The sequence below is a fragment of the Electrona antarctica genome (assembly GCF_951216825.1).
Source record: "Electrona antarctica genome assembly, chromosome: 6".
Classification (NCBI taxonomy): Eukaryota; Metazoa; Chordata; class Actinopteri; order Myctophiformes; family Myctophidae; genus Electrona; species Electrona antarctica.
Window position 1 is genome coordinate 55,920,964 of NC_136811.1, and position 21,816 is coordinate 55,942,779.

The following is a 21,816-nucleotide window of genomic DNA, read 5'->3' on the forward strand; positions in this document are numbered from 1 at the left end:
GGCAATACTTACAATTGTTTACAAACACTAAACTCAAAATAAAACATAGTAAAAATAAACTATAAAATAAGAAATAAAAAACATAGAAGAAATAAAAAAACATAGCAAAAATCACTTAACAAATTATACATTTGAATTTTTTTTCCCAGGGTTACTACAGAATGGCTTGCATAAGTTGTTCTTTTAACTTGATTTTAAAGATGAATTTTGTATTTGTATTTGTTATACACTTAGAATAGAATAAAAAATAGAAGATTTGAGAATATTTGTTCTTGGTTTAAGTGCCACCAAAACACCCGAACTGGCTTGTCTAGTCATATGGTTATGTTCGTCTCTTACATGTACTACCTGTTCAAAGAAATACTGTGGTTTTTTGTCCATTAATACATTTCTGAAAAATGTGAGAATACGTGAATGTAATCTATTCTCAACAGTAAGCCATGATAGATTTCTGTGCATTTCTGCAATATGTGTCCTGTTGTTACACTGGAGAGCTAATCTGGCAGCTTTGTTTTGAGCTATTTGTAATTTTTGTATGTCTGTTTTTGTAGTCGATGACCAAATGACTGGGCAATACTCAAGATGTGATAACACTAGAGCTTGAATTACTGCTTTCCGAGTGTTTAGTGGCAGCGGTGGCCGAATGGATTGCGGAGCGGTCTTGATACCCGGAAGGTTGCCAGTTCGAATCAGCGGTCCGACACGTTCAAATTACCACCGCTGAAGTGCCCTTGAACAAGGCATTGAACCACTACGATGAAATGTGTTCTATGAGCAGGGCCTGGCTGGAAACAAGTTCTTGAGCTTAGCCCAGATACCCTGGGTAAATATAGTAATAATTTCAATCATTTCATTTCATTTCATTTAGTGTTATGTAGCTAGAACATTTCCTGGTTATGGCAATACTTCTTCCCATTTTAGTTACTATATTGTCAATTTGTTTAGTCCAATTAAGCTTAGGATCTAATACCACGCCAAGTAGTTTAGCCTCTGTTACCTGTTCTACTGGCTTCCCGGCAAGTGACAGGCATAGTTGAGGATCACCCTCTAGCTTATGTCTAGATCCAAACACCATGCACTTGGTTTTAGCAATGTTCAATGCTAATTTATTCTCATCAACCCAATCCGCTACTGCTTTTATTTCATAATTTAGCATATCATTTAATTCACCTACTGTAGATGCTGTACTGTACATTGTCGAGTCATCCGCGTACATTACTACATTAGAGTGGACTCGGACCCCAGACTACTGTAATGCTGAATTGAAGTGGACTCGGACCCCAGACTACTGTAATGCTGAATTGAAGTGGACTCGGACCCCAGACTACTGTAATGCTGAATTGAAGTGGACTCGGACCCCAGACTACTGTAATGCTGAATTGAAGTGGACTCGGACCCCAGACTACTCTATGCTGAATTGAAGTGGACTCGGACCCCAGACTACTGTAATGCTGAATTGAAGTGGACTCGGACCCCAGACTACTCTATGCTGAATTGAAGCGGACTCGGACCCCAGACTACTGTAATGCTGAATTGAAGTGGACTCGGACCCCAGACTACTCTATGCTGAATTGAAGCGGACTCGGACCCCAGACTACTCTATGCTGAATTGAAGCGGACTCGGACCCCAGACTACTGTAATGCTGAATTGAAGTGGACTCGGACCCAGACTACTGTAATGCTGAATTGAAGTGGACTCGGACCCCAGACTACTGTAATGCTGAATTGAAGCGGACTCGGACCCCAGACTACTGTAATGCTGATTTGAAGTGGACTCGGACCCCAGACTACTGTAATGCTGAATTGAAGTGGACTCGGACCCCAGACTACTCTATGCTGAATTGAAGTGGACTCGGACCCCAGACTACTCTATGCTGAATTGAAGTGGACTCGGACCCCAGACTACTGTAATGCTGAATTGAAGTGGACTCGGACCCCAGACTACTGTAATGCTGAATTGAAGTGGACACGGACCACAGACTACTCTATGCTGAATTGAAGTGGACTCGGACCCAGACTACTGTAATGCTGAATTGAAGTGGACTCGGACCCCAGACTACTGTAATGCTGAATTGAAGCGGACTCGGACCCCAGACTACTCTATGCTGAATTGAAGCGGACTCGGACCCCAGACTACTGTAATGCTGAATTGAAGTGGACTCGGACCCAGACTACTGTAATGCTGAATTGAAGTGGACTCGGACCCCAGACTACTCTATGCTGAATTGAAGTGGACTCGGACCCCAGACTACTGTAATGCTGAATTGAAGTGGACTCGGACCCCAGACTACTGTAATGCTGAATTGAAGTGGACTCGGACCCCAGACTACTGTAATGCTGAATTGAAGCGGACTCGGACCCCAGACTACTGTAATGCTGAATTGAAGTGGACTCGGACCCCAGACTACTGTAATGCTGAATTGAAGCGGACTCGGACCCAGACTACTGTAATGCTGAATTGAAGCGGACTCGGACCCCAGACTACTGTAATGCTGATTTGAAGTGGACTCGGACCCCAGACTACTGTAATGCTGAATTGAAGTGGACTCGGACCCCAGACTACTCTATGCTGAATTGAAGCGGACTCGGACCCCAGACTACTGTAATGCTGAATTGAAGTGGACTCGGACCCCAGACTACTCTATGCTGAATTGAAGCGGACTCGGACCCCAGACTACTCTATGCTGAATTGAAGCGGACTCGGACCCCAGACTACTGTAATGCTGAATTGAAGTGGACTCGGACCCAGACTACTGTAATGCTGAATTGAAGTGGACTCGGACCCAGACTACTGTAATGCTGAATTGAAGTGGACTCGGACCCAGACTACTGTAATGCTGAATTGAAGTGGACTCGGACCCCAGACTACTGTAATGCTGATTTGAAGTGGACTCGGACCCCAGACTACTGTAATGCTGAATTGAAGCGGACTCGGACCCCAGACTACTGTAATGCTGAATTGAAGTGGACTCGGACCCCAGACTACTGTAATGCTGAATTGAAGTGGACTCGGACCCCAGACTACTGTAATGCTGAATTGAAGCGGACTCGGACCCCAGACTACTGTAATGCTGATTTGAAGTGGACTCGGACCCCAGACTACTGTAATGCTGAATTGAAGTGGACTCGGACCCCAGACTACTCTATGCTGAATTGAAGTGGACTCGGACCCCAGACTACTGTAATGCTGAATTGAAGTGGACTCGGACCCCAGACTACTGTAATGCTGAATTGAAGTGGACTCGGACCCAGACTACTGTAATGCTGAATTGAAGTGGACTCGGACCCCAGACTACTGTAATGCTGAATTGAAGTGGACTCGGACCCAGACTACTCTATGCTGAATTGAAGTGGACTCGGACCCCAGACTACTCTATGCTGAATTGAAGTGGACTCGGACCCAGACTACTGTAATGCTGAATTGAAGTGGACTCGGACCCCAGACTACTGTAATGCTGAATTGAAGTGGACTCGGACCCAGACTACTCTATGCTGAATTGAAGTGGACTCGGACCCCAGACTACTGTAATGCTGAATTGAAGTGGACTCGGACCCAGACTACTCTATGCTGAATTGAAGTGGACTCGGACCCCAGACTACTGTAATGCTGAATTGAAGCGGACTCGGACCCCAGACTACTGTAATGCTGATTTGAAGTGGACTCGGACCCCAGACTACTGTAATGCTGAATTGAAGTGGACTCGGACCCCAGACTACTCTATGCTGAATTGAAGTGGACTCGGACCCCAGACTACTCTATGCTGAATTGAAGTGGACTCGGACCCCAGACTACTGTAATGCTGAATTGAAGTGGACTCGGACCCCAGACTACTGTAATGCTGAATTGAAGTGGACTCGGACCACAGACTACTCTATGCTGAATTGAAGTGGACTCGGACCCCAGACTACTGTAATGCTGAATTGAAGCGGACTCGGACCCCAGACTACTCTATGCTGAATTGAAGCGGACTCGGACCCCAGACTACTGTAATGCTGAATTGAAGTGGACTCGGACCCAGACTACTGTAATGCTGAATTGAAGTGGACTCGGACCCCAGACTACTGTAATGCTGAATTGAAGTGGACTCGGACCCCAGACTACTGTAATGCTGAATTGAAGCGGACTCGGACCCCAGACTACTGTAATGCTGAATTGAAGTGGACTCGGACCCCAGACTACTGTAATGCTGAATTGAAGCGGACTCGGACCCAGACTACTGTAATGCTGAATTGAAGCGGACTCGGACCCCAGACTACTGTAATGCTGATTTGAAGTGGACTCGGACCCCAGACTACTGTAATGCTGAATTGAAGTGGACTCGGACCCCAGACTACTCTATGCTGAATTGAAGCGGACTCGGACCCCAGACTACTGTAATGCTGAATTGAAGTGGACTCGGACCCCAGACTACTCTATGCTGAATTGAAGCGGACTCGGACCCCAGACTACTCTATGCTGAATTGAAGCGGACTCGGACCCCAGACTACTGTAATGCTGAATTGAAGTGGACTCGGACCCAGACTACTGTAATGCTGAATTGAAGTGGACTCGGACCCAGACTACTGTAATGCTGAATTGAAGTGGACTCGGACCCCAGACTACTGTAATGCTGAATTGAAGCGGACTCGGACCCCAGACTACTGTAATGCTGATTTGAAGTGGACTCGGACCCCAGACTACTGTAATGCTGAATTGAAGCGGACTCGGACCCCAGACTACTGTAATGCTGAATTGAAGTGGACTCGGACCCCAGACTACTGTAATGCTGAATTGAAGTGGACTCGGACCCCAGACTACTGTAATGCTGAATTGAAGTGGACTCGGACCCCAGACTACTGTAATGCTGAATTGAAGCGGACTCGGACCCCAGACTACTGTAATGCTGATTTGAAGTGGACTCGGACCCCAGACTACTGTAATGCTGAATTGAAGTGGACTCGGACCCCAGACTACTCTATGCTGAATTGAAGTGGACTCGGACCCCAGACTACTCTATGCTGAATTGAAGTGGACTCGGACCCCAGACTACTGTAATGCTGAATTGAAGTGGACTCGGACCCCAGACTACTGTAATGCTGAATTGAAGTGGACTCGGACCACAGACTACTCTATGCTGAATTGAAGTGGACTCGGACCCAGACTACTGTAATGCTGAATTGAAGTGGACTCGGACCCCAGACTACTGTAATGCTGAATTGAAGTGGACTCGGACCCAGACTACTCTATGCTGAATTGAAGTGGACTCGGACCCCAGACTACTCTATGCTGAATTGAAGTGGACTCGGACCCAGACTACTGTAATGCTGAATTGAAGTGGACTCGGACCCCAGACTACTGTAATGCTGAATTGAAGTGGACTCGGACCACAGACTACTCTATGCTGAATTGAAGTGGACTCGGACCCCAGACTACTGTAATGCTGAATTGAAGTGGACTCGGACCCAGACTACTCTATGCTGAATTGAAGTGGACTCGGACCCCAGACTACTGTAATGCTGAATTGAAGTGGACTCGGACCCAGACTACTCTATGCTGAATTGAAGTGGACTCGGACCTCAGACTACTCTATGCTGAATTGAAGTGGACTCGGACCTCAGACTACTCTATGCTGAATTGAAGTGGACTCGGACCTCAGACTACTCTATGCTGAATTGAAGTGGACTCGGACCTCAGACTACTCTATGCTGAATTGAAGTGGACTCGGACCTCAGACTACTCTATGCTGAATTGAAGTGGACTCGGACCCCAGACTTTTTTTTCTTTCTCCCTGGAAATAAAAGAAAAACGTCTGGGTTTCCGAGGCTAGGTCACTGGTGATCAGTGTATGTACATGGCCCAGGCTTCCAAACGCACGCACGCACGCACGCACGCACGCACGCACGCACGCACGCACGCACGCACGCACGCACGCACGCACGCACGCAAGCAAAGCAAAGCAAAGCAAAGTTACTATATTTACCCAGGGTATCTGGGCTAAGCTCAAGAACTTGTTTCCAGCCAGGCCCTGCTCATAGAACATTTCATCGTAGTCTTGCTCAAGGGCACTTCAGCGGTGGTAATTTTAACGTGTCGGACCACTGATTCGAACTGGCGACCTTCCGGTATCAAGACCGCTCCGCAATCCGTTCGGCCACTGCTGCACACAAATACTACTAAACTAAACTATACTTTACTATACGTGTTTTTACATACCCTGACAGAAAAACATATATACTTTGGGTGTGCGACACACCAGCACGGAAGTATAAATAAGGGAGCATGACGTCTAACCCTGTAACTCTAGCCTAACCTGAATAGTTTGTCATTTTAAGCCCGAATTAAGAACCAAGAGATGTCCTCAACACAACACTAAGAACCAAGAGATGTCCTCAACACAACACCAAGAGATGTCCTCAACACAACACTAAGAACCAAGAGATGTCCTCAACACAACACTAAGAACCAAGAGATGTCCTCAACACAACACCAAGAGATGTCCTCAACACAACACTAAGAACCAAGAGATGTCCTCAACACAACACTAAGAACCAAGAGATGTCCTCAACACAACACTAAGAACCAAGAGATGTCCTCAACACAACACTAAGAACCAAGAGATGTCCTCAACACAACACTAAGAACCAAGAGATGTCCTCAACACAACACCAAGAGATGTCCTCAACACAACACTAAGAACCAAGAGATGTCCTCAACACAACACCAAGAGATGTCCTCAACACAACACTAAGAACCAAGAGATGTCCTCAACACAACACCAAGAGATGTCCTCAACACAACACTAAGAACCAAGAGAGATGTCCTCAACACAACACTAAGAACCAAGAGATGTGTCCTCAACACAACACTAAGAACCAAGAGATGTCCTCAACACAACACTAAGAACCAAGAGAGATGTCCTCAACACAACACTAAGAACCAAGAGATGTGTCCTCAACACAACACTAAGAACCAAGAGATGTGTCCTCAACACAACACTAAGAACCAAGAGATGTCCTCAACACAACACCAAGAGATGTCCTCAACACAACACTAAGAACCAAGAGAGATGTCCTCAACACAACACTAAGAACCAAGAGATGTGTCCTCAACACAACACTAAGAACCAAGAGATGTCCTCAACACAACACTAAGAACCAAGAGATGTCCTCAACACAACACCAAGAGATGTCCTCAACACAACACTAAGAACCAAGAGATGTCCTCAACACAACACTAAGAACCAAGAGATGTCCTCAACACAACACCAAGAGATGTCCTCAACACAACACTAAGAACCAAGAGATGTCCTCAACACAACACTAAGAACCAAGAGATGTCCTCAACACAACACTAAGAACCAAGAGATGTCCTCAACACAACACTAAGAACCAAGAGATGTCCTCAACACAACACTAAGAACCAAGAGATGTCCTCAACACAACACCAAGAGATGTCCTCAACACAACACTAAGAACCAAGAGATGTCCTCAACACAACACCAAGAGATGTCCTCAACACAACACTAAGAACCAAGAGATGTCCTCAACACAACACCAAGAGATGTCCTCAACACAACACTAAGAACCAAGAGAGATGTCCTCAACACAACACTAAGAACCAAGAGATGTGTCCTCAACACAACACTAAGAACCAAGAGATGTGTCCTCAACACAACACTAAGAACCAAGAGATGTCCTCAACACAACACTAAGAACCAAGAGATGTGTCCTCAACACAACACTAAGAACCAAGAGATATCCTCAACACAACACCAAGAGATGTCCTCAACACAACACTAAGAACCAAGAGATGTCGTCAACACAACACTAAGAACCAAGAGATGTCCTCAACACAACACGACTAAGAACCAAGAGATGTCCTCAACACAACACTAAGAACCAAGAGATGTCCTCAACACAACACTAAGAACCAAGAGATGTCCTCAACACAACACTAAGAACCAAGAGATGTCCTCAACACAACACGACGCCTGTTCCTCAAATTGCTACTGCACTCGCAGTCTCGCACAAGTGAGTACAGCACAGTAACACCGAGTAGTGCACGCACACGCACACACACACACACACACACACACACACACACACACACACACACACACACACACACACACACACACACACACACACACACACACACACACACGACGCAACCACGCTTACGCCAGCAGACACGCTGCTGTACACAGCGTCTAGGCTTGTACATTCGTACAGCCCCAAGTGGTCATCATCATCATCATCATCCTCAGTGTAGATGTGACTAAGTTCTTTGTCAGCGTCTGTCTGTGCCTTGGTGTGCGTTCAGCGGGGGGGGGGGGCTGTTGTGTCATCGTGTCGTGTTTAACAGAGGGACGATTTATGTGTCTGGAGAGGACTCTCTGGCTCTGGCTCTGGATCCCTCCCTCCCTCCCTCCCTCCCTCCCTCCCTCCCTCCCTCCCTCCTCCCCCCTCCCTCCCTCCCTCCCTCCCTCCCTCCCTCTCTCCCGGACACACGCACGCTATATAAGCGCCAGTTCCATAAACAAGCGCCCGTTTCCCCCAAAAACAGGAAGCGAGGATGCGTACGAGAACGGGAGCAGAACTGAGCTGAACACCGCAGCACGTGGACAGGAAAAAAGGACACTTTCATATACAGGCAGATATCACTGCTAAAAACTATTATGTATTTGGCCGCCGACCCCCCATCTGAAAATATGTTGTTCCAGGGACTCTCTAGAAGCAAAGATTTTAGTTAAAAACGTTTGCTCTGAAAGAACATATATTCAAACATATATTCAGCGCGACACATTGTGAGCTTGTAGATCTGCTATTTTCAGCAACCACAGGTAAAATGACTTATACTGGATCTCTAGTCCACTAGTCCCTTCGTAACATTTTAGTCTAGTTTTTATTTGTTTTAATTTAGTTTCCAATAGATTTCGTCAGTGGATAAAGGTAGTCGACGGACAGTTTTCGTCATAGTTTTAGTCGACGAAAACAACACTGGGTACAGCAGGCCTATTCTTTAGAGATGTATGTCTTCCCGAAATGGAGTTAGGTGGTTTTCCCCCGACAGCGACGATAAGTTTGTCGAGCATTTGGCCCATTTAGAAGCTCTACTACTACTAGTAGTAGTAGTAGTAGTAGTAGTAGTAGTAGTAGTATTAGCCGTCATAGCTTAGTTGTGTGTAGTGTGCGTGTACGCGTGCATGTGCTCGTACTGTGTGTGTGTGTGTGTGTGTTCAACCCAGATGGACAAGGAGCTGAACGCAGTGTGCATGTCAATGAGCACTCACACAATTCACACAAACATGCACACGCACACACACACACACACACACACACACACACACACACACACACACACACACACACACACACACACACACACACACACACACACACACACACACACACACACACACACACACACACACACACACACACACGGCATGCATGTCAATGAGCACTCACCCACACACACACACACACACACACACACGCACACACACACACACACACACACACACACACACACACACACACAGGGACTCAGCGGTAATGAGTGTTTACGAGTGCTCACAGCGTCCTCGGCGTGGTGTGAACGCTAAACCCGGGTTAATAAACACCAACTAGTCCTCCTGCTCTTCCGTGACACTGTGAGCACAAAAACACAACAACCCTAAAAACATGTAATCAGAGCGTCGCAGACACGGCCCCGACACGGTCCCGACACGGTCCAGACACGGCCCCGACACGGCTGACGTCACAGTAGGACGTCATGTTAGATGTTACCATGGCATGTAGAGTCTAGAGCAGGGGTTCTCAACCCGTGGGTCGCGACCCCTCGGGGGGTCGCCAAATTATTTTAGGGGGTCCCCAAATTATTTTCAAAAAAAAAAAAAAAAAAAAAAATTTCTTTTAAATTTTTATTTTCATGATTTTTCAAAAATAGCAGATCTACAAGCTCGTAGCGCGCCACTCGGTGGCGCGCTATGAGCTTGTAGATCTGCTATTTTTCAATAGCTAAATTATAACAATGCTTAAAACACCAAAAGGGGTTCCCGCCCAAAATGGTTTAAGGTTATTGTAGCAGTCAATTTATATTGGGGGTCGGGAGGGGGCGGGGCGGGGGTCCCGAGACATTGCCAAAGCATTTCCGGGGGTCCCCGGCCAAAAACGTTGAGAACCCCTGGTCTAGAGCACTGGTTCATGGCATGTAGAGTCTAGTCTAGAGCACTGGTTCATGGCATGTAGAGTCTAGTCTAGAGCACTGGTTCATGGCATGTAGAGTCTAGACTAGAGCACTGGTTCATGGCATGTAGAGTCTAGACTAGAGCACTGGTTCATGGCATGTAGAGTCTAGTCTAGAGCACTGGTTCATGGCATGTAGAGTCTAGTCTAGAGCACTGGTTCATGGCATGTAGAGTCTAGTCTAGAGCACTGGTTCATGGCATGTAGAGTCTAGTCTAGAGCACTGGTTCATGGCATGTAGAGTCTAGTCTAGAGCACTGGTTCATGGCATGTAGAGTCTAGTCTAGAGCACTGGTTCATGGCATGTAGAGTCTAGTCTAGAGCACTGGTTCATGGCATGTAGAGTCTAGTCTAGAGCACTGGTTCATGGCATGTAGAGTCTAGACTAGAGCACTGGTTCATGGCATGTAGAGTCTAGTCTAGAGCACTGGTTCATGGCATGTAGAGTCTAGTCTAGAGCACTGGTTCATGGCATGTAGAGTCTAGTCTAGAGCACTGGTTCATGGCATGTAGAGTCTAGTCTAGAGCACTGGTTCATGGCATGTAGAGTCTAGTCTAGAGCACTGGTTCATGGCATGTAGAGTCTAGTCTAGAGCACTGGTTCATGGCATGTAGAGTCTAGTCTAGAGCACTGGTTCATGGCATGTAGAGTCTAGACTAGAGCACTGGTTCATGGCATGTAGAGTCTAGTCTAGAGCACTGGTTCATGGCATGTAGAGTCTAGTCTAGAGCACTGGTTCATGGCATGTAGAGTCTAGTCTAGAGCACTGGTTCATGGCATGTAGAGTCTAGTCTAGAGCACTGGTTCATGGCATGTAGAGTCTAGTCTAGAGCACTGGTTCATGGCATGTAGAGTCTAGACTAGAGCACTGGTTCATGGCATGTAGAGTCTAGTCTAGCGCACTGGTTCATGGCATGTAGAGTCTAGACTAGAGCACTGGTTCATGGCATGTAGAGTCTAGTCTAGAGCACTGGTTCATGGCATGTAGAGTCTAGTCTAGAGCACTGGTTCATGGCATGTAGAGTCTAGTCTAGAGCACTGGTTCATGGCATGTAGAGTCTAGTCTAGAGCACTGGTTCATGGCATGTAGAGTCTAGTCTAGAGCACTGGTTCATGGCATGTAGAGTCTAGTCTAGAGCACTGGTTCATGGCATGTAGAGTCTAGTCTAGAGCACTGGTTCATGGCATGTAGAGTCTAGTCTAGAGCACTGGTTCATGGCATGTAGAGTCTAGACTAGAGCACTGGTTCATGGCATGTAGAGTCTAGTCTAGAGCACTGGTTCATGGCATGTAGAGTCTAGTCTAGAGCACTGGTTCATGGCATGTAGAGTCTAGTCTAGAGCACTGGTTCATGGCATGTAGAGTCTAGTCTAGAGCACTGGTTCATGGCATGTAGAGTCTAGTCTAGAGCACTGGTTCATGGCATGTAGAGTCTAGACTAGAGCACTGGTTCATGGCATGTAGAGTCTAGTCTAGAGCACTGGTTCATGGCATGTAGAGTCTAGACTAGAGCACTGGTTCATGGCATGTAGAGTCTAGTCTAGAGCACTGGTTCATGGCATGTAGAGTCTAGTCTAGAGCACTGGTTCATGGCATGTAGAGTCTAGTCTAGAGCACTGGTTCATGGCATGTAGAGTCTAGTCTAGAGCACTGGTTCATGGCATGTAGAGTCTAGTCTAGAGCACTGGTTCATGGCATGTAGAGTCTAGTCTAGAGCACTGGTTCATGGCATGTAGAGTCTAGTCTAGAGCACTGGTTCATGGCATGTAGAGTCTAGTCTAGAGCACTGGTTCATGGCATGTAGAGTCTAGTCTAGAGCACTGGTTCATGGCATGTAGAGTCTAGTCTAGAGCACTGGTTCATGGCATGTAGAGTCTAGTCTAGAGCACTGGTTCATGGCATGTAGAGTCTAGTCTAGAGCACTGGTTCATGGCATGTAGAGTCTAGTCTAGAGCACTGGTTCATGGCATGTAGAGTCTAGTCTAGAGCACTGGTTCATGGCATGTAGAGTCTAGTCTAGAGCACTGGTTCATGGCATGTAGAGTCTAGTCTAGAGCACTGGTTCATGGCATGTAGAGTCTAGACTAGAGCACTGGTTCATGGCATGTAGAGTCTAGTCTAGAGCACTGGTTCATGGCATGTAGAGTCTAGTCTAGAGCACTGGTTCATGGCATGTAGAGTCTAGTCTAGAGCACTGGTTCATGGCATGTAGAGTCTAGTCTAGAGCACTGGTTTAGCATGGCATGTAGAGTCTAGTCTAGAGCACTGGTTCATGGCATGTAGAGTCTAGACTAGAGCACTGGTTCATGGCATGTAGAGTCTAGTCTAGAGCACTGGTTCATGGCATGTAGAGTCTAGTCTAGAGCACTGGTTCATGGCATGTAGAGTCTAGTCTAGAGCACTGGTTCATGGCATGTAGAGTCTAGTCTAGAGCACTGGTTCATGGCATGTAGAGTCTAGTCTAGAGCACTGGTTCATGGCATGTAGAGTCTAGTCTAGAGCACTGGTTCATGGCATGTAGAGTCTAGTCTAGAGCACTGGTTCATGGCATGTAGAGTCTAGTCTAGAGCACTGGTTCATGGCATGTAGAGTCTAGTCTAGAGCACTGGTTCATGGCATGTAGAGTCTAGTCTAGAGCACTGGTTCATGGCATGTAGAGTCTAGACTAGAGCACTGGTTCATGGCATGTAGAGTCTAGTCTAGAGCACTGGTTCATGGCATGTAGAGTCTAGTCTAGAGCACTGGTTCATGGCATGTAGAGTCTAGTCTAGAGCACTGGTTCATGGCATGTAGAGTCTAGTCTAGAGCACTGGTTCATGGCATGTAGAGTCTAGACTAGAGCACTGGTTCATGGCATGTAGAGTCTAGTCTAGAGCACTGGTTCATGGCATGTAGAGTCTAGTCTAGAGCACTGGTTCATGGCATGTAGAGTCTAGACTAGAGCACTGGTTCATGGCATGTAGAGTCTAGTCTAGAGCACTGGTTCATGGCATGTAGAGTCTAGTCTAGAGCACTGGTTCATGGCATGTAGAGTCTAGTCTAGAGCACTGGTTCATGGCATGTAGAGTCTAGTCTAGAGCACTGGTTCATGGCATGTAGAGTCTAGTCTAGAGCACTGGTTCATGGCATGTAGAGTCTAGACTAGAGCACTGGTTCATGGCATGTAGAGTCTAGTCTAGAGCACTGGTTCATGGCATGTAGAGTCTAGTCTAGAGCACTGGTTCATGGCATGTAGAGTCTAGACTAGAGCACTGGTTCATGGCATGTAGAGTCTAGTCTAGAGCACTGGTTCATGGCATGTAGAGTCTAGTCTAGAGCACTGGTTCATGGCATGTAGAGTCTAGACTAGAGCACTGGTTCATGGCATGTAGAGTCTAGTCTAGAGCACTGGTTCATGGCATGTAGAGTCTAGACTAGAGCACTGGTTCATGGCATGTAGAGTCTAGTCTAGAGCACTGGTTCATGGCATGTAGAGTCTAGTCTAGAGCACTGGTTCATGGCATGTAGAGTCTAGTCTAGAGCACTGGTTCATGGCATGTAGAGTCTAGTCTAGAGCACTGGTTCATGGCATGTAGAGTCTAGTCTAGAGCACTGGTTCATGGCATGTAGAGTCTAGTCTAGAGCACTGGTTCATGGCATGTAGAGTCTAGTCTAGAGCACTGGTTCATGGCATGTAGAGTCTAGACTAGAGCACTGGTTCATGGCATGTAGAGTCTAGACTAGAGCACTGGTTCATGGCATGTAGAGTCTAGACTAGAGCACTGGTTCATGGCATGTAGAGTCTAGTCTAGAGCACTGGTTCATGGCATGTAGAGTCTAGTCTAGAGCACTGGTTCATGGCATGTAGAGTCTAGTCTAGAGCACTGGTTCATGGCATGTAGAGTCTAGTCTAGAGCACTGGTTCATGGCATGTAGAGTCTAGACTAGAGCACTGGTTCATGGCATGTAGAGTCTAGTCTAGAGCACTGGTTCATGGCATGTAGAGTCTAGTCTAGAGCACTGGTTCATGGCATGTAGAGTCTAGTCTAGAGCACTGGTTCATGGCATGTATAGTCTAGTCTAGAGCACTGGTTCATGGCATGTAGAGTCTAGACTAGAGCACTGGTTCATGGCATGTAGGCCCTCATTTATCAATTGAGTGTAAATTCTGCCCCAAATTCGAGTGTAGGATTCGTAGTACACCCACGTCGGGTCGGCATTTATAAAGTGATCGCAGACAGCTGATCCTTCCTAATTTCATTCCTAGCAGTGATAAATGTGACGGCTGAAATCAATCTGGCACGCCCTATGAAATCAAGCCTCGCCCTCGTTTTTGCGACATGAACAACTGCAATACGACCTGGAAACCATGGTTACAGGAAAAAAAAAAAGTTTAACTCGCTTGCCTAAGTTGCCTTGCTGCCCCCTCCCATACACACACACACACACACAGACGCACGCACGCACGCACACGCAACTTGTTGTATCTTAAATAAATAAACCTGCATGAATTAAATAAAGCTGTAGGACTACCCTGTCAGTTTCTCCTCTCGCTTCGCTTCCCTTGCTGCCCGCCTCACCCCCCCCCCGCACGCACGCACGCACATATCGCAATTTGCAAGCAACTGTCACTGTGTTGTTAGTTGTATATTCAATTATTAAAGTCTTTATTCATTTAATATACAACAAGATATATTAGTGAACGAAAACCTGAACCTGTGAACCATGAATTATATAACAAATAGACGCGCACACACTCTGCTGTTTTGCAAGGTGCATCTCCTGTCCTGTCTGTCTCTCTCTATCACTGTGGTCCGTCCGTGACACCGTGACCAATTGACCATGCACGTCCGACAGTCTATTTAAATTGCCTCGCTGTCAACTGTCAATTATATGAATATTGCAGCCAAAACCGTAGCCTCATGTGGCACTGGACAGTGGTGGTGGTGGTGGGCTGCAGGCTGGCTTAGCCTATACTATCTCCGATGCGTTCCCACTTGCGCTGGCACGGCACATTTGGCATTCGAGCGACGCGTCGGGTTTATTAAACGAGGAGGAGATTGCACATACTGTAACTCCAGAAAGACATCGGCCTGCTGTAGATTAGGCTACAGTAGGCTACCCATGTTGGGACTCTCCGCGCTGCAGCACTGCGTCCCGTCATGGAAATATTTCAGAACAGACAGCCCAAATCCTTGCATGTATGTGCTCATCATGCAAAACACTTGCAACATTGTTTTAAATGCGCAATTTTAATTGCTTGCTTGTAAAGTTGGAAATCTCCTACTAATTTCATATGACACAAAGACACATCGTTGATGTATTCCTTTACTTTTTTTTTCTTTTTTACATTCAGCCCATAAACATACCTATACAGTTTTATATAAACATTTTAGGAGTGAATACATATGTTTCGATGCCTGTGACAGCCTCTCAGCTGGTCAAACAATGCTGCTCCGCTGTTCTACGACAGAAAAACAGGTGAGGACAAAGCGTACGACAGCTCCCGACCAGACGTGATTTTTGTCTTGGCACAAGATCATTTTCAATCTTTGGCGCAAATCGTAAATGCCGAAAATTGCGGTAATTTCGGCGTACACCCATATTTTGGCGTACGCACGGTTGATAAATGAGGGCCGTAGAGTCTAGAGCACTGGTTTAGCATGGCATGTAGAGTCTAGAGCACTGGTTCATGGCATGTAGAGTCTAGAGCACTGGTTTAGCATGGCATGTAGAGTCTAGAGCTCTGGTTTAGCATGGCATGTAGAGTCTAGAGCACTGGTTTAGCATGGCATGTAGAGTCTAGAGCACTGGTTTAGCATGGCATGTAGAGTCTAGAGCACTGGTTTAGCATGGCATGTAGAGTCTAGAGCACTGGTTCATGGCATGTAGAGTCTAGAGCACTGGTTCATGGCATGTAGAGTCTAGAGCACTGGTTCATGGCATGTAGAGTCTAGAGCACTGGTTTAGCATGGCATGTAGAGTCTAGAGCACTGGTTTAGCATGGCATGTAGAGTCTAGAGCACTGGTTTAGCATGGCATGTAGAGTCTAGAGCACTAGTTTAGCATGGCATGTAGAGTCTAGAGCACTGGTTTAGCATGGCATGTAGAGTCTAGAGCACTGGTTCATGGCATGTAGAGTCTAGAGCACTGGTTTAGCATGGCATGTAGAGTCTAGAGCACTGGTTTAGCATGGCATGTAGAGTCTAGAGCACTGGTTTAGCATGGCATGTAGAGTCTAGAGCTCTGGTTTAGCATGGCATGTAGAGTCTAGAGCACTGGTTCATGGCATGTAGAGTCTAGAGCACTGGTTTAGCATGGCATGTAGAGTCTAGAGCACTGGTTTAGCATGGCATGTAGAGTCTAGAGCACTGGTTTAGCATGGCATGTAGAGTCTAGAGCACTGGTTCATGGCATGTAGAGTCTAGAGCACTGGTTCATGGCATGTAGAGTCTAGAGCACTGGTTCATGGCATGTAGAGTCTAGAGCACTGGTTTAGCATGGCATGTAGAGTCTAGAGCACTGGTTTAGCATGGCATGTAGAGTCTAGAGCACTGGTTTAGCATGGCATGTAGAGTCTAGAGCACTAGTTTAGCATGGCATGTAGAGTCTAGAGCACTGGTTTAGCATGGCATGTAGAGTCTAGAGCTCTGGTTCATGGCATGTAGAGTCTAGAGCTCTGGTTTAGCATGGCATGTAGAGTCTAGAGCACTGGTTTAGCATGGCATGTAGAGTCTAGAGCACTGGTTTAGCATGGCATGTAGAGTCTAGAGCACTGGTTCATGGCATGTAGAGTCTAGAGCACTGGTTTAGCATGGCATGTAGAGTCTAGAGCACTGGTTCATGGCATGTAGAGTCTAGAGCACTGGTTTAGCATGGCATGTAGAGTCTAGAGCACTGGTTTAGCATGGCATGTAGAGTCTAGAGCACTGGTTCATGGCATGTAGAGTCTAGAGCACTGGTTTAGCATGGCATGTAGAGTCTAGAGCACTGGTTTAGCATGGCATGTAGAGTCTAGAGCACTAGTTTAGCATGGCATGTAGAGTCTAGAGCACTGGTTTAGCATGGCATGTAGAGTCTAGAGCACTGGTTCATGGCATGTAGAGTCTAGAGCACTGGTTTAGCATGGCATGTAGAGTCTAGAGCACTGGTTCATGGCATGCAGAGTCTAGAGCACTGGTTTAGCATGGCATGTAGAGTCTAGAGCACTGGTTTAGCATGGCATGTAGAGTCTAGAGCACTGGTTTAGCATGGCATGTAGAGTCTAGAGCACTGGTTCATGGCATGTAGAGTCTAGAGCACTGGTTCATGGCATGTAGAGTCTAGAGCACTGGTTCATGGCATGTAGAGTCTAGAGCACTGGTTTAGCATGGCATGTAGAGTCTAGAGCACTGGTTTAGCATGGCATGTAGAGTCTAGAGCACTGGTTTAGCATGGCATGTAGAGTCTAGAGCACTAGTTTAGCATGGCATGTAGAGTCTAGAGCACTGGTTTAGCATGGCATGTAGAGTCTAGAGCTCTGGTTCATGGCATGTAGAGTCTAGAGCTCTGGTTTAGCATGGCATGTAGAGTCTAGAGCACTGGTTTAGCATGGCATGTAGAGTCTAGAGCACTGGTTTAGCATGGCATGTAGAGTCTAGAGCACTGGTTCATGGCATGTAGAGTCTAGAGCACTGGTTTAGCATGGCATGTAGAGTCTAGAGCACTGGTTTAGCATGGCATGTAGAGTCTAGAGCACTGGTTTAGCATGGCATGTAGAGTCTAGAGCACTGGTTTAGCATGGCATGTAGAGTCTAGAGCACTGGTTTAGCATGGCATGTAGAGTCTAGAGCACTGGTTTAGCATGGCATGTAGAGTCTAGAGCACTGGTTTAGCATGGCATGTAGAGTCTAGAGCTCTGGTTTAGCATGGCATGTAGAGTCTAGAGCTCTGGTTTAGCATGGCATGTAGAGTCTAGAGCTCTGGTTTAGCATGGCATGTAGAGTCTAGAGCACTGGTTTAGCATGGCATGTAGAGTCTAGAGCACTGGTTTAGCATGGCATGTAGAGTCTAGAGCACTGGTTTAGCATGGCATGTAGAGTCTAGAGCACTGGTTCATGGCATGTAGAGTCTAGAGCACTGGTTCATGGCATGTAGAGTCTAGAGCACTGGTTTAGCATGGCATGTAGAGTCTAGAGCACTGGTTTAGCATGGCATGTAGAGTCTAGAGCTCTGGTTCATGGCATGTAGAGTCTAGAGCTCTGGTTTAGCATGGCATGTAGAGTCTAGAGCACTGGTTTAGCATGGCATGTAGAGTCTAGAGCACTGGTTCATGGCATGTAGAGTCTAGAGCACTGGTTTAGCATGGCATGTAGAGTCTAGAGCTCTGGTTTAGCATGGCATGTAGAGTCTAGAGCACTGGTTTAGCATGGCATGTAGAGTCTAGAGCTCTGGTTTAGCATGGCATGTAGAGTCTAGAGCACTGGTTTAGCATGGCATGTAGAGTCTAGAGCACTGGTTTAGCATGACATGTAGAGTCTAGAGCACTGGTTTAGCATGGCATGTAGAGTCTAGAGCACTGGTTTAGCATGACATGTAGAGTCTAGAGCACTGGTTTAGCATGGCATGTAGAGTCTAGAGCTCTGGTTCATGGCATGTAGAGTCTAGAGCTCTGGTTTAGCATGGCATGTAGAGTCTAGAGCTCTGGTTTAGCATGGTATGTAGAGTCTAGAGCTCTGGTTTAGCATGGCATGTAGAGTCTAGAGCTCTGGTTTAGCATGGCATGTAGAGTCTAGAGCTCTGGTTTAGCATGGCATGTAGAGTCTAGAGCACTGGTTCATGGCATGTAGAGTCTAGAGCACTGGTTTAGCATGGCATGTAGAGTCTAGAGCACTGGTTCATGGCATGTAGAGTCTAGAGCTCTGGTTTAGCATGGCATGTAGAGTCTAGAGCTCTGGTTTAGCATGGCATGTAGAGTCTAGAGCTCTGGTTTAGCATGGCATGTAGAGTCTAGAGCTCTGGTTTAGCATGGCATGTAGAGTCTAGAGCTCTGGTTTAGCATGGCATGTAGAGTCTAGAGCTCTGGTTTAGCATGACATGTAGAGTCTAGAGCTCTGGTTCCCAAACGTGTTCATGTCAAGGACGCCCAAATGGACACTAAATAGTCCGCGGACCCCCATTAGAAAGGATATGCCAGGGACCCCCCATAAGAGAAGGTTTTTTTTATGGTTTTAGCATCGATTCTCAACCCGTTTAATTTCAAGGACCCCCCCCCAGTTTGACATGCATTAGTCTACGGACCCCCCCATCTCTGGGACCTCCAATTTATATTGTAAAATCACTGTTAATTTAACTCTGAGAGTGTACAAATGGAACCAAATGATTTGGTTCCATTTGTTACACTCTCATATAGTTACGGGTCCATTTGGTTCCATTTGGTCCCTCAAGGACCCCAGGGGGTCCCCAGACCCCACTTAGGGGGAACCACTGGTCTAGAGAATGTAGATGCCCGATCATTGTCCTGACCCGGCGTCCTGTAGTGCAGCGGTTTTGGCTGGGTGGGGACCCCCTGGAAATGCTCCCAACAGTACATGCCATTGAAAATACATGCCAAGAAGGACCCCCCCATAAGCTCTAGGCCCCCCGGTTTGACATGAATTAGGCTACGGACCGCGATTTAACCCATTTTGACCTGAGATCAGATTCTAAAAATGTTCTTCTACATCCTGACAGTTTTCTGAAAAAGCTATGTTTCTATGTCAGTGGTTCTTCGATTAAAAAAGAAAAATAGCAGACCTACAAGCTCGTAGCGCGCCACTCGGTGACGCGCTATGAGATGAGTAGATCTGCTATTTTTTAGTGGTGTAAACCACTCCAACAACTGGCTTTGTTAGTTTACGTGTCCATGTGTTTGTTCGTACCAAAAAAATTAGCATGGTTGCTATGGTCACTCAGTTCACACGGGTGTGATTTCATTACGTCAGACCACAGCTGATCAGGCTATATAATACCTTACACCACTCAGTTCACACGGGTGTGATTTTTCAATAGCTAAAGCATAACATAATGCTAACACCAAAAGGGGTTCCCGCCCAAAATGGGTTAATTTCTGTCTCTGGGACCCCAAAGCCGGGTCCATTTGGTTCCATCTGTACCCTCTCCGAGTTACAGACAGTCCTTGACACAGAAACTGACAGCCTTTTGAAGACGTGCGTGAAAACCGTCCTCATCAGGTAGAAATGGGTTATAAGAGCGTCTGCTAAATGCCTAAAACTGTACATTGTAGGATAGTTGGGATGAGGGAAACATGGTGATGACAGCGTTTACATGGTAGGATATTTGGGATCCTACCCCCCCCCCCCCCCCCCCAGAAGCAAAGATTTGAGTTAAAAAGCGTTCGCTCTGAAAGAATATATATTCAAAGATTTGCACTAAATTTTCACGATTTTTTAAAAAATAGTAGACCTACAAGCTCATAGCGCGGCACTCGGGGACGCGCTATGAGCTGCTACAGGGTGCTGTAGGGTGCTGTAGGGTGCTACAGGGTGCTACCTGGGTGCTGGTCAGTGCCGTAGGACAGCAGGAACCCTCGTCCCGAGCGGTGGGGTCCTGACCTGAAGACCACCGTCACCTCCCCGAGGCTCAGCGTCACGTTCCTGTCTGCAGAGTCCAGCCGTCCACACAGAGGACCTGAGATGAGATAAGATGAGATGTGAACTAAGATAAGATTCACACCGGATCATTTGCATGGTGGTCAGGTCGCGGTTATACTGTGAACGTCCTCATGTATATATGCATACTGTGGTTGTTGCTTTCTTTCATCATATAAAAACACAACAGTCATCCGTGCGTGTGCACGTGAGTGTGCACTCACGTGATGCCATTAAAATGGCGTTTGGTTTGTTTGCACATCCAAGTGTCACTGTTGCGCAGCCGCGCACGCACACACGCACACACACACACACACACACACACACACACACACACACACAGAGGAGAAGAAACAAATGAAACACAAATCATAATTTCATGCACGGCGGTGAATCTGTCACCTAATCGGTCTCTGTGTGTGTGTGTGTGTGTGTGTGTGTGTGTGTGTGTGTGTGTGTGTGTGTGTGTGTGTGTGTGTGTGTGCACGTGCGTGCGTGCGTGCGTGTGTGCGTGTGTGCGTGCGCAGAACTTCATGCCCTGCAGATATTCGACCAGATACACCTGGTTTGAAGACGTGCATTTGCTGTTGAAACGTGTGTTGTTGGTCCTCTACTCCTCTGTCAGTGGAATGGCACGCAGCGTGTGTGCCTGCGTGCGTGCATTCATGCGTGTGTGTGTGTGTGCATGTGTGTGTGTGCGCTCGCACATCATCACATTAGGGGTGCTCCGGGCGTGTTTTTTGGGACTGATCCCGATCACCGATTATTGTGATCATATTTCAAAAATAGCAGATCTACAAGCTCTTAGCGCGGCACCGAGCTTGTAGATCTGCTATTTATTTATTTTTAATCGTGCAGAAAGTGGCATTTTCGGCCTATTCGGTTTCGGCCTGAATATGTCACTGAATAGTGTATGCATTTTGCGTTTGCGTTTTATGGACCCATAATAGTGATTATTATTTAAGTTAAGTTTTGCCA

At 46.7% G+C, this 21,816-nt stretch overlaps 1 protein-coding gene across 1 annotated transcript in view; it reads right to left on the reverse strand.

Moving 5' to 3' along the window:
* The window catches only part of LOC306925746 (uncharacterized protein), an 89,702-nt gene that overhangs the window by 46,278 nt on the left and 21,608 nt on the right, over window positions 1-21,816 (reverse strand). The window contains exon 3 of the mRNA XM_079504784.1: window positions 20,741-20,878. Coding sequence (XP_079360910.1) covers window positions 20,741-20,878 — 138 coding nt within the window. The remainder of the gene's footprint in view (window positions 1-20,740; window positions 20,879-21,816) is intronic.